The sequence below is a fragment of the Pteropus vampyrus genome, unplaced genomic scaffold (assembly GCF_000151845.1).
Source record: "Pteropus vampyrus isolate Shadow unplaced genomic scaffold, Pvam_2.0 Scaffold240, whole genome shotgun sequence".
Lineage (NCBI taxonomy): Eukaryota > Metazoa > Chordata > Mammalia > Chiroptera > Pteropodidae > Pteropus > Pteropus vampyrus.
The window spans coordinates 2205572-2220221 of record NW_011889021.1 but is presented as its reverse complement, the minus strand read 5'-3'; the positions used below and the strand labels follow the sequence as shown (position 1 = coordinate 2220221).

Below are 14650 nucleotides of genomic sequence, written 5' to 3'. Positions count from 1 at the left end.
GTGAGCTATACAGACGTCTGAGGAAGGAGCACTCTGGGCAGGTAAGACAGAAAGCGCAAAGGCTCTCAAAAGGGAGTGTGCCTAGGATATAGAAGAAAATAGCAAGGAAGCCAGGGAGGCTAAACCTGAGTGGATAAGCAAAAGGAGAATTAATGGGGGCTACATCGTGTAGGGCCTTCTGAGCCATTGTGATAACTTTTACTAAAAAGGTGGTGAATGCCATTGGAGGGTTGGGAACAGAAAGTTTAAATGAAATATTTTAAATAGGGTCACTTTAGCTGTTATGTGTTGAGAACAGACTGAAGGTGAGCGAAAAGTAAGCAAGGAGACGAGGTAAAAGGCTATACTTTTTCAATTGCTGAACTCTAATCAATTTCCATTCCCGAGCTTTCCATCTATTGGTAATCCTTAACAACGAAACGTTAGAAACATATTATTATGTCCAGACTCTGTATTTTGATTAGAGTAAGTTTTAAGTATATAACTTTATAAATTGTATTCATGTATCAGTGTTTTTAAATTCTCTGCACGTGAGAGAGGTAACCTAGAATTCACTCATTTTTAATATCCTTGAAGGAAAAGTAATAAACAAATCTGACTCACCAATACTCAAAGTTAATAAAAGACAGACTAAAAGCAGAGAGTGGAAAAAACCGGTAAACAAATTCTATCTACATGATTATCTGATTCAGGAACCTCTCAAATACATAAAACAGTAGAAAACAGTCCATAGGTACATATTTTGAGGTTCAGAACGATAAGGGTGATTTGTAAGGTCACGTAACTAATAAGTGGATAACCAGAAATCAAACTTGAGTTTCTTGAGCTCAAGGCCAATGCTTTTTCCATGTGTCATTACTGCCCAGGTCTATGATTCACCATAAGACTAAGGGACTTTCAAAAATTGTAAAATTTTAGGCTATAAAGAATGGGCATTGATTCTTGCAGAATGGTACTGCAAATGAAGAAACGTGTGCTCCTTAGTGGGTTATTTTTCTCAAAGCAATTCTTAGAAAAAGAACAAATACTTAAAAAAAAATTTTTTTTATGGTGACATTGGTTAACAAAATCCAGTAAGTTTCAGGTGTACAATTTAACAAAAAGACATATATGTATATAGTATTGTATATTCACCTCCCATAGAAGAACAAATACTAATATAATATCTAGGTTGAAATTCATTCAACAATTACCTGTGGAAATCATGAGAAAATGAATCACATAGCACTTTAACCTTCTCTTTCCCTCTCCCCTCTGAATCCTACTCTTGTTCTGGCCAGAGAATCCACCCCCTATATTTTAAAATGAGAATATGTAAAGAGATGGAAAGGAGAAAAGGAATACAGAGAATAGCCACAGAAAATGAAAGAATCTGAAGTTCAAATATAGAGTGAAAAGTGAAAAAGATAAATTCAGCAAACAATCATTGACTATCCTCTGTAAGTCACGCAGTTAGAAATACAAAGATGACATTTCAGGAATCGCCAGCCTAAATAAACACCCACACTAATTCTACTTAAAACCAAGTACTTGGTTTCAAGTCCTAATGTTTAAAGCTATTACAATTACAGTATCCATTTGTTGAGAACTCCTACCTCTTATGCAAATTGTGACCATAAAGGAATCTTGCACTTTATCAGCTGTAATGAATACAAAAATAATGTGGTACTAGGTGAATTTTTCACACACTAATCAGAGTTAAGAGATAAAGAGCCTGGGTATTAAGGCATGACTTAGAGGTAAAAAAGGTCAACAACAAAAATAATAGTTCTCCATCATTATAGTTTTTAGCCATATAAGGACCTTGCCAGACGGAAGAGTAAATCTTATATCTAGTCAGGAACTTACCGATTTGATCAAAGACAAAAATATTTACAGCAAGAACTCCAGAATTTCATAAAAACAGTGAGTCACTCTTCAATGTTTTGTTTTTTTCATGGAAGAAGGTGATTCGTTTCCTCCTAATTCTTCAGATCACATCACGTCAATACCATGTGTTAATAACCAATTAATTACAATGTAGATGGAATTGCCATATGATTGAACTGAAGGATGATTTATAAAAGGATATACAGAATGGTTGTAAATTTTCACAAACCCTCTTTAAACTTTCTGAAAAAGTATTTCCTACCTGGGGGGCATTTGTAGCCACTAAAAATGCATTTGTCCGCCCTGGGTGATCATAATCATGCATGGCAGCTGCCACGTATAAAGCCATCAATTCCAATGCAGGAATGTTTGAAGACAGACAACCATAGCTCTCATCTGGAATTGAGCAGCTCCTCGAAGAAATGTAAGCAATTTGCCCAGGGTTAATTCTATCGCCAGTATCTGAGGAACAAGCAAAATAAACCAGCATTATCCATAACTTCCTTACAGTGAAGTTAAGGAGGGGAATCCCCATAGGTAATATGATCTTATTTGTTTACTTACCTAATACTCTATAAACATAGATTTAAAATATTAGCCATCTTAACAAGTGTGAACTGACATATTGTGATAATTTTCAATTCCCTGATAATTAGTGATATCCAGTATCTTTTCATGTACCAATTTAAACTTTTCTTTGGAAAAATGTCTATTTAGTTTCTCTGCCTATTTTTTTTTTTTATCAGATTGTATTTTTGTTTGTTTGCTGTTGAGTTGTATGAATGCTTTATGTATTTTGGATAGCAACCCCTTATCTGCTATATGGTTTGCAAGTACTTTCTCTCATTCTGTAGGTTGTCTTTTTATTTTCTTAATTGTTTCCTTCATGCAGAAGCTTTTTAGTTTGATGTTGCTAGTGCTTTTGGTGTTATAATCATTTCTTTCCTATTCTCCAATGCAATCGTTATAAAGAAGCACACCCCCTAGTCCCAATAGTCTTTATTTTCACCATAATTTTCCATTTCAACCTCTTTTTGGTCTCCCAAAGCCTTGTCTTCTACAGATACTTGATTCCATAACACTCTGTATAAGGACTTAGAATACTGCTACTAAGAACTCTGAAGGAAGTAAGGACCATGGGAGAGGAAACACATATTGCATTAGGGAATACTTAAATCGTGGTGAGCAGGCTGGTGGTAGAAAACTGCTGTCAGCAAACTGCCAATGAGAGCTCAGAAAGAAATAAGGAATATATTCCTGGAAACTAGGGGAAAGGAGATCATTGTTATACAATAGCAGAAAGCTTATCCAAGTCATCTTCTTGTAACAATGAACTTGTAACAATAAACTTAGATATTTAGCTGAGGCGATTCCTAAGCAAAGTATTGAAGATATAACCTGGATTCTTACTGTTTGTAGTGGAAGGAGAGATTGAAAGAGAACCGTTAAGCAAAAAAGAACTTGATAATTTGGGAAATTTTCAACCTGTCCAGACTACAGAAGATATTAAAAGTAGTAGGTTCATTGTCAGGATGGTGTACTCTGGACAGAAAGCCAAGGCTGTAGCTGGTCCACTTTTTGCTAATCCCTTGGAAGGATGAAAAGGTCAGGGTCAGAGACTTGAAGATGCTATGCTGCTGTCTTTAAAGAAGGGGCCATGAGCCGTGGAATGCAGGTGGCTTCTAGAAGCTGGAAGAGGCTAGGAAACAGATTCTCCATTAGATACTCTAAAATGAAAACAATCCTACTGACTCCTTGATTTTAGCCCAGTCTGACTTATTTCAGACTTCTGAACTCCAGAATTATAAGATATTTGTACTGTTTTAAGCCACTAAATCTGTGGTAATTTGTAACGGCAGCAATAGAAACCTAGTAACAGATTTTGGTACCTTGAAGTGGGCTATTGCTGTAACAAATACCTAAAAATGTAGATGTAGCTTTGGAATTGGGCAATAGGAAGAGGCTAGAATTTTAAAGAGCATTACAGACACCAATAGAGGATATTAATCAACATATTCAAGTTCACCAAACACCAAGCAGGACTAATATAGATAAAATAATAAACACCAAAAGCAAAGAGAAAAGGGACACAGTAGTTTTAAAAAGGAATAACATTTATGGCTAATTTGTCAACAGAATCTACAGAAATCAGAAGATAATGGAATGATATCTTCAAATGTACTGAAATATGAAAACATTCTAAGACAAAATAAATACAACTACAAACAAAAAAGCTAGAGAAAATGATCTCCAATGGAAGCACAGAACTACTGGAAGGAATAAAGAACACAAGAAAAGAGTAAATATTATGGCAGACAAAAATGAACATAGGGCAAATTCATCAAACAAATAATAGTACTTTCGACTTAATCACCAGAGACTATATAAAGCAGTGGCTGGGTCTAGGACATTTACAGATAAGTATGGTGCTATTTCTCAAGCATTTGTAACTGAGCAAATTCTGTCCGCGCGCGCGCGCGCGCGTGTGTGTGTGTGTGTGTGTGTGTGTGTCTGTCATCATTTCTTTCCTCTTTTACAATCTAGAATAAGAGAACCAATCATGAATTTTATAATTTAATTTATTTGTCTACATAATTATAGCTATGATGAGGAACAGAACTAACTTCTTCAGGAACAAAGTTTGAAAGTTAAATGTTTTTAATACCATTTAAATACCTAAAAGGTGAAGCTTTTAAATATGTCCCCTTTCACTAGGAATATATTTTAAATTTATATGATACACCTAAAACAAAAAATGAAGAATTAAAAGAAAAAAATAATTATCATAATATGCAGGATAGTGGTTACCTCAAAAGGAAATCAATAAGGATGGGTCATAGAAAAGAGAGATACGGTAGATCCAGCAGTTTGGATCTTAACCTAGCTAGCTCTTAATAGGTATAGTAGGTTTCCTAATCTGCATGTCATTATTATGTATCAAAACTTACATAGTTTTTTGTATATATCAAAGGTTACTTAATGAAAAATTTAAAAGGAGAGAGGTAATGAAATGAAATAGCTTGATTTATTATTCCTATTAAAAGAAAGATTTGTAGAAGGAAATACCTGTTTCATTTCCTGTTCCACGATCATTGTGGATCTGCTGTAAGCCAGGAATTGGCCGTGTTGTCAGATACCAAACTGCATGTAGGACATCTGTGGCATGTATACGATTGTGATCTGAAGTCACCAAAATGTTTTATAAAAGTGAACATTCTGTTATGTTTCACATAGGACATTTTAAAAACTACAATAATTTTCTAGTCATCTTCCTATATAAAATGTATGGCTTAGAATAATTTTCCATAATTATTGTTTCGTCTTATTTTTTAAAGCCTCTTGATGTGTTCTTTTAAAAACTTATACTATGAAAACATAGTAAAAGGGTCAAAGGAAAGGCAGGGTAACAAGGGCTGATTGGAAGGCACTAGAAAATTTACTTAAGGTTGCAATTCTAAAAAATATTTTGTAAACAGAGTCTGGGTTATGGAGACTCAAGTTTGTAGACAAAACAGGTTTTGTACACAGGCATATAGCACAGTTACAAATTCTAGACATTTGAACTTCCCTGTACCTCCCACCAAAAAATAAAAGAAAAAAAAAAGATGAGAAATAATTTTTTCTTGGATCTGCTATAAAAATTAAATATTGAATGGTATGTGAACATATACATATCCATAGTGCATGATCAATGAAGCACTGGTTTGGTGAAATACCACTATGTGAAAAAAGGCAAGACCTATAAGTGAAACCCAGCTTTGCTACTTCTAGTTAAATGATCTTGGGGAAGATCCTTCTGAATTTTTACTTCTCACCTGTGAATGGTAGACAATACAGCCTTCCAACAAAGATTAAAGGAAATAACCTTTGTGAATCTAATGATTATAGTTAGAGCTGATACTCAATAAAAGTTAAACATTTAAATATTTAATGAGTACCTACCATGTAGAATTAGAAGATGCGATACTCAGTGTTAAGGCTACAGCTATGACATCATATCAATCCACTAAAAGCTTAATTATTATTAATACAATCACCACCTTTTATTGACCATTTACCATGTCTCACGAATTCTGATATGTGCTTTACATGAATTACATCACTATCTATAGGTAAGTACTATTGTTATTCTCACTTACAAACTTGTAAACTAAAGTTTAGAAAAGTTAGATCTAGAGACTTAACCAATATATCCTAGTTGGAGGTGACAATAAATACTCCTTACCAACTCTTTCTACCCATTCTCCTTCCCTTGAAGTTCATCTTAAAGTAGCACTTTATATCATCTATCAAATTTAGTCACTTTCTAAAATGCATACTTTATTAGTGGAAATTATAGTACATATAACTCACATTAAATTACTAAGTATCATTATTAATGATATGCCAATTAATAATTTAATAATTTGCTCTCGATATAATTGATTTTCCCCAAATATGTCCATACGAAGGGAAACTGTAGAATGTATTGACACATAAAGAAAACTATATCTTTTCCTAAGATGAAATTCAAATGATATTTTACCATAAAATTAAAAGCCATTAAAAATTATTCAACAAAACAGGATACCATTAAAAATTGAAATGCTATGGTAAAATTTTAAACACTTTAAAGTCAAGAATTTTCTGAAGCTCTTGACTTAATATTACTAAATATTTTTAGAGATAAGGCACTCAGATAAATATTAACATAGAAAGATATATATCATGTAGTAAGTGAAAAAGCAAATTATAAATAGGTATGATTTACTTTATAAAAAATATGTATAAGAAAAGTCTAGAAGAATAGATACCAAAATGTTAACAGTAGTCAGTAGTAGGACACAGATTTTAAATCTTTATTTAAAACTTGTTCAAACATGTAATCTAAAAGTGTTTAGGGGACTATCTGAAGGGAAAAATAATAAAGAGTTTCAAAACCAGTATTATTTGAACTTAAATAATAAGATATGTTAATACTTACAAGGAATGTCTCGATAGCCATTTTCTAATGCACGAAAATAGTTCATGAATTGTAGAGTGGGAATTTTAAATATTTCCAATAAACCAGTGTCTTGAAATAACGTATACATAACCTAAATGTCAATTAAAATAAAGTTCACTTTAAAAATCAGAATTTCTGTTTGTAGTTGAGTATATCATGTTTTTTGTGATTTGTATTTAGGAGTGTTAACCATGTATATGTCTTTAAGTTAATTTACTAAAAATTTCTCTACAATGAATTTTTCCAAAACATGAAAAAGGAAGGCATTACCTTAAAGCCCTTGAAAACCAAAGTTATCATGTCCTAGTTTTTAAATTTTTCCATTCTTTAAAGAGCTTTTTATTCATAATTTATTGAAGGGCATATAATTTCTATTCTAGCCCTCCCTGGGTGTTAAAAAAAAGTCAGAACAATTTATTTACGGTTTTGCACTAAAGATTTCAATGAGATGAACTGATATAACCCCGACATAATTTATCCTTATGTTCTTATATTTCCTAAAAAAGATACTTTGGAGTTAATGAGAGTGATATTTTGGGAAAGTTAATCTGATGCTGTTGTGTGAACCCATCACGGAGAACCTTGAGTCAGGGTGCTAAAATGGAAGTATTTTTCCAAGGTTGTAGCAAGAAATGAACCATTTGGTCTTGAGTAAAGTACAGGGAGGGCAGGTGAAGAAAATGAAGCATAAGTTTCAGTGGTTAGAACTAGATCGCTTTACATGTCCTTTTCAATCTCACAATTCAATATAAAGCAAAATTTTATTCTTTAGTAAAATTTAATCTCATTATTAATGGGCAAATAAATGACTTTTCATTTATGTATTACACATATAATTACATGAAATACATTATATATGTTTACATATGGGTTTTTATGTTTCTTTTTTCAAATTTTCTACTTACAATCTCATTTGTGAAAAAATAATTCAAAGAAAAATGTTGAATTTATGCCTAAACCAATATTATACATTTTTAGATTTTGCTTTTCATAAAGATTCAAAAATATTCATTTATAATTTTAAAAAGTAGTGGAGATCCGAAACAAACCTGACTAAGGATCCTTCCTGATTTCTCTCCCATGTTTTCTACAAGTTCAAAAATTTGAAAATTCCAGTTGCTCATCTTTTCTATTAATGAGTCATAATCTTCTATTAAAATCAGGTCCAGTGATGCTTCTTGTTCAATCTGTACACACACAGGAAAAAAACCCAGACCAACTTAACCTTTCCTTTTATAAATATTTTTAAGTCCATATCTAAATGAGAACACTTAAAATCAAACATTAAAAAATGGTCACTCTATTTTCTACAACTTTTCTCAAACATAACTTGTACTTCCTATTTCGTCTCTTTGTAGAATACTATCTTCATACATATGTAAATATGTCTTCCAGGCATCAGAAGACTTCTTAACCTTGACATTACTTTTATAAATAAAAATATATTTTCAAAACACTATACAAATCTAAAATCTATTTTCATTTTTGAAGTTACAGATATCAAGGATAATAGAAAGACACTCATATCCTTACATTGGCATTTATTGCTATCTTAACTTCCCAAGAGAAATGGATGGGTTTTTTCCTTTAAGAACAGGAAAAATTGCTATTTTAAGAAAGTAGATTTTCATTGTCTTTTAATGACTATGCACATGTTCCTCAGACTTTACACATATACAGTGAAGAAAATAACGGCATAGAAAATAATATATTACTATAAAACTAAGTGTTGCACTTTGTTGTTCTAGGATGAGTTTAGCAGTAATTTTTTTTTTACCTAAGGTTTTCTTTAATGTGGTTTAGTGATTTTTCTCAGTAAAAAAAAAAATTAAAAAATATCATTTTATATTAAACACCTTGTTCTGGACAAAAACAATGAAATTAAGCACTAACATTATCTTTCACCTTAACATAATCATATTGAAAGTTTATCTTTTACATTTGGTTGCTGTTCATTCTGTGCCTCTTCTGGTAGGTGATTATCACCTTCCAAAAATAAGTTTCTGCAACCTCTGTTCTCTGTTTCCACTTCTTGTTGAGGTTCTGTAAGGTTGAGTGATTCTTTTGAGAAAATGGTGTTATCTTCACCACCTTTCAAAAAATATATACAGTAATAAATAAGAATAAAACTTTATATGGATAGGTTTATAAGAAATTATTTGCAAAATAATTCAGATAAAGTGAACCATACAATATAAATTAATGACACTAATTAACTAATTACACCATTAAGTTGTATCTTGCTGGACTGTTTGGCCCAGGTACCTTGTGCTCTGTCAATATAGACATTTAACCTGATATATCTACTCATGGGTGAAAGATATGGGCGGATATCATTTATAAAAGTGAGAAACAGAAAAGTCCCTATTGATGGGAACTTTTTACCAATTTGATGTAAACAATTTCCAACATCTGAAATTGTTTGAGTTTTGGACATGAAAACTCTAAATTCATAATTATGAATGAGATTAAGGCACATCTAAAAATTAAAACACAGTATCGTGAACTATGACTTATTTCTCTACCAATGTGATATTAATAATAATCTTTTCCCCAAATAACATGGAAAAAGAAAGCAGCATTGGTAGCTAAACAGTATTCACTCACATGTAAAAAAGAAAATTCGTTCTACTTGTAATACCCTGTACAGGAAACTTTCCCAAAACCCATCAACAGTAGAATAAACTAGTGTACTCATACAATTGAACACTACAGAGCAAAGAGAAAGAACTACAATCACGTGCAACAATATGTATGATTCTTAAAAATACAATGTTGGGTAAGGAAGCCAGACACAAGGTACATACTCTGTGATTCCTATTACAAAAGGTTTAAAAATATCAAAGCTGATACATATGATGAGTATTGAAAGACAGGATGAACATTATCTTTGGAGGATGAACCTGGAAAGGGGCTTGAGGGGGAATTCTGAGGTGATGGTAATGTTTTGTTTATTGATCTGTGTGCTAATTGCACAGGTATACGTGTGTACTCATTGGAGTTGAAGAACTAGGTTTAAATTCTGATTTTTGTATTTAATAACGGCAAGCTTTTGCCCCTGTAAAATGTGGATAATAACACCTACCTTAGTAGATGTTACACATAATAGGTGCTCAATAAATGTTAGTCAAATCTGAACCTGATGCACTGAATATGCTAAAAAGTAATAAATTAATGTTCAGAAAGTATTATCCCCTGGAAAAATTTTTTCCAAATGAAAGGCATTTATTTTAAGAAATGAAATTTAGAATATTCGCCTATTCTTAGTTAAGGTACTAACTACAATAATCTAAAATAGCCATCAATCTAAAAATTGTTGGCATTTGAGGTGTCTGATTTACCTTTAAATGATCTAATCTTATAATAACTATATCTTAAAGATAATAATAATAACAGTTGCAATAAAGGTAGCAATTTCTTTTCCAAAGATGTCCACAACACCATCTCTTGTCCCACATGCACTCTTGAAATGTATTCTTGCCACTCCATCAAGAGAGAGCATTTATTTCCCAACCCCCTCAGATATGGACAGGCTGCATAACTGTTCTGATTAACAGAAATATGGCAGAAGTGATACTTTGTTCTGGGGTGGAGCCATTAACTAAACTGGCAGCTTCTACTTCCCCCTCTTAGAATCCAGCCAACATGTTGGAAGAAGCCCATAGAGAGGTCATAATTAGACACATGAGTAATCTATCTTGGAAATTCAGCCCCATCAGTCCTTCAGATGACTCGCTCTTGCCAATATCTGATTGCAAGAGCGAGTCATCTGAAGTCACATGTGAGCCCTCAAGTGAAAATTTTCCAGCTGAGACCAGTCATTCCAAAGAATTGAGAATAAGTTATTTTTTAAAATCTTCGTTGAATATAATTACATACCACAAAATCCATCCATTTTAAGTGTATAATAATTCAACAATTTTAGTAAATTTACAGTTATGCAACCATTATGATAATCCAGTTTTAGAACGTACTCATCCACTCCCAAAAGGGACCCTCATGCCTACTTACAGTTAAACTCTATTTTCACCCTCGCTAATAACTGTTCTGGTTATTGTCTCTATAAATTTGCCTTTTCTAGAATTTTATATAAATGGAATCTTATAATACATAATATTTTGAGCCTGGCTTCTTTCACTTAGAATATTTTGAAGTTTATCCACATAATAGCATGTATCAGAAGTTTGTTCCTTTAATTGCTAAATTAAATTCTATTCTATGGATATACCTAGAGATATTTATCCATTCACAGGTTGATGGACATTTGGATAATTTCCAGTTTTGCACTATCATGAATATTGATTTCCTACTGGTATTTATGAGGAGCTTGTTAGTTCTTCAATGGCTTCAAGCAGATTTTGTTTGTCCAGCTTTTCCAGCTACTTCAGGGGGCATATTAGTATAAGTTAGCTAGTTGTTATTGGAAGCTTGAATCATCAAGTGGTTAAAGTTATAAAACAAGTATAGTTTTATCACCAACAATATTTCTTGTTTGAGCGTATAAAATGTTTCCGAATGATTAATTTTAAAACTACTCTCTGTGCCATCAAAAAATCATACAAACCTTTTGGCCTTAGATTGTATGGTATAAATTTTACCATTAATATACTTAATTTCACTATTTATGAGCTTGAGCCATAACCTAAGATTATTTCATTTGTACAGCACATTTTTATTCTTCAAAATACTTTCACCATCTATTATTTATAATTTGTCCTAATAACTCCCCTCTGAAGTAGATATAAACACTATAATCTTCATTTTAAAAATGGATAAAGTTAAACACATTCATTTATCCTAAAAAAATAATGTAAGAAAGTGATCTTAAAGTTAAACGTATTTGACTTTTGCAATCTCACCTGACTTTCCACTGTGGTACTCTGTACCAGACTCTGATTCAGATGTTCCAACATATTTCAGTATTTGATGTCCACAGCTTATAGGATAAAACAGATAAATATATAGAAACATATGTATATGTAATAAATGAGACCATTTTTTTATTTAAATACAATTAGAAAATCTTTTTTAACCAAGATCCCAAATGCAACACATCCTAATATTCTAATCTCTATATAAGTTTAATAGGTTTATCCTAGAAAGTATCTGTGTGTCCCTGAAGAAAATAACATTTTGAAAAAGTCAACACATTTGAGGTAAACACTTATTACTAGCAAAACAAATTAGAATGAGCACCATATGAACTGGGTATTATAAATCAGCACTAAAGTAGTAAAGACTAAATTAACTCTCATACATTTACTGATATCTTATGGTAGATAGAATACCACTATTTCATTTTAGATGGAGATGACTAAATTCAAAAATGAGTAACAATGAAATGAGAAAAATCTTATTTATAATAAAAAAAACTACTAGATAAAGAGGATACAATTCATCATCGAGTTAGAATATGGAACTAGGAAACAAGTAATATTTTACTGAAGAACATATATTGTAAAACAGAAGTAAACATGTAGATACTTTACCTGTTACATAAATTATTATCAGAATTTCTATGTTGCTGATAAAAATCTGGTGAATTGGGTGCATCACCCAGAGATCTGTGTAAAATAACACTTGGCTTAGTAAGAAAGTCAGCAGTGTCAGGAAATTCAACAGGTGTTCGATTAGTTAGAGAGCCAGCAGACACTGGTCCATGGCTGGGAGAATTCACAGGACTCAAGCTGGGTAAAGCACCTTGAAAAATTGAGAGGAAAAAAATGTGTATATAAGTGTATACTGTTGATTGTCAATGTTTGTGTACTTAAAAAGAGCATTTTCCTTCTTTAAAGAAAGCAAATTATTTACAATTAAATGATAAAACAGATTTCTAGGTGGAGCTATCTTCAAGACATTCTAGGAATTTAAGCAGAATATAGGCCATATTTGTCATCATCAATGACTGAAATAAACACTCTATAGCAGGATGGCAGGTTAAAGGTAAATATTAAGAGTATAACTAAAATGTACATACTACATGGCACAAATTTTCCTAATTCATATTGGTCTTTATCTTTCACATTTTGTGTCTCCACCAACTTGATTATTCACATGAACAAAGCATCTTTACCAAATTTTATCAAATATTTTGCAATATAGTAAAATTGATTTTTATTGAAGAATCAAAGTTCTTTTTTTTCTTATGAAGTGATCCCCCTATTACTCTAGCATCTATCTGGCACTACACACAATCATTCCAATAATATTGACTATATGCCCTGTGCTGTACTTTATATCCCCGTGACTGTTTTGTAACTACTAATTTGTTCTTCTTCATCCCTTCACCTTTTTCACCCAGTCCCCCAACTCGCCTCCCCTCTGGCAATCACCAGTTTGTTCTCTGTATCTGCTAGTCTGTCTTTGTTTAGTTTGTTCCACTTCTTTTGTTCTTTAGATTCCACATACAAGTGAAATCATATGATATTTATCTTTCTCTGTCTGACATATTTCACTCAGCATAATATGCTCTAGGGTTATCCATCTCATTACAAACGGTTAAAAATTTTTTAATGGCTGAGTAATATTCTGTTGTATATATGTACCATAACTTCTTTATCCAATCATCTATTGATGGGCACTTAGGTTGCTTCCATATCTTGGCTATTGTGAACAGCATTGCCATGAACACAGGGTACACTAGTGTTTGGGTTTTCTTTGGGTAAATTTCCACAAGTGCAATTGCTGGGTCAAAAGATAGTTCTATTTTTAATTTTTTGAGGAACCTCCAAACTGTTTTCCATAGTAGTTGTACCAATTTATAAACTTCTTAATAGCATTAAGCAAGTTGAGCATATGATAAAATTATATGTTAACACGACAGCATGCCCTTTAAAAAAACATGCAAACCTTCCCAGCTTATTCATTTATTCAATACATATTTGAAAGCCGACTATATGCTGGAAAATGTGCTGAGTTTTCCAATGGAGAGAAAGATACCATCTCTGCAATTCAACAAACCTAGAGTCTAAGGGAGAATACAAACAAGTGCTAAGTGCTAAAATAAGAAAAATCAGAGTGCTTCAGAAATGCATCTCTAATCCTACTGATTTACTCAAGAAACCTTTGCTGAGTGCTTTGACCTAAGGCAATATGGGTATGTCTGAGACAGGCAGGCAGATTTAAAACTTTATTTAAAAATAACCAAGTAAAGTATGAATCAGAGAGGAAAGCAAATAACCGTTATTAAGTACCTATGATATTTTCAGGCACAGTGGTAAACACTTAGAGATGTGTGTGGTTAATTTTATGTGTCAATTTGGTTAGGCTATGGTGCCCAGCTGTTTGATCAAACAGTGGTCTAGATGTTGCTGTGAAGATATTTTTGGGATGTGATTAACATTTATATCAGACTGAATTACCCTCACCGTAGGTTGGCCTCATCCGATCAGTTGAAAACCTTGAGAGAAGAAAGACTGAGGTCCTCCAAAGAGAAAGGAATTTTGCCTCCAGATTGCTTTGAGACTCCAGACTGCAAATTCAACTCCTGCTAGAATTTCCAGGCTAGCAGCCTGCGCTGAAAATCTCAGACCTGCCAGCCCTCACAATCTTCCGATCCAATCAATGCCTTAAATCCATCCCCCTACCCTCTTTCTCTCACTCTCTCTACATACATACATAGACACACACACAAACATCCTATTCTCTTTCTCTGGAGAACTCTGACCAATACGATGTGTTATTTAATCTTCACAATAACCCTTTGACTTAAGTAGCATTTTTACTTTACATGTGAAGAGAAAAACTACAAAGAAAACTCCAGGAAACTTGATTTAGTTAACACAGTTAATACTGTGA

The 14650-nt window shown here is 32.6% G+C and overlaps 1 protein-coding gene across 1 annotated transcript in view; it reads right to left on the bottom strand.

The window, feature by feature from the left end:
- Positions 1-14650, bottom strand: part of PDE3B (phosphodiesterase 3B) — a 159082-nt gene that overhangs the window by 23557 nt on the left and 120875 nt on the right. The window contains exons 6-12 of the mRNA XM_011374176.1: positions 12343-12553; positions 11713-11789; positions 8793-8944; positions 7903-8040; positions 6833-6944; positions 4936-5049; positions 2132-2331 (exon numbers count right to left, since the gene is read on the bottom strand). Of these exons, the coding sequence (XP_011372478.1) occupies positions 2132-2331; positions 4936-5049; positions 6833-6944; positions 7903-8040; positions 8793-8944; positions 11713-11789; positions 12343-12553 (1004 nt within the window). The remainder of the gene's footprint in view (positions 1-2131; positions 2332-4935; positions 5050-6832; positions 6945-7902; positions 8041-8792; positions 8945-11712; positions 11790-12342; positions 12554-14650) is intronic.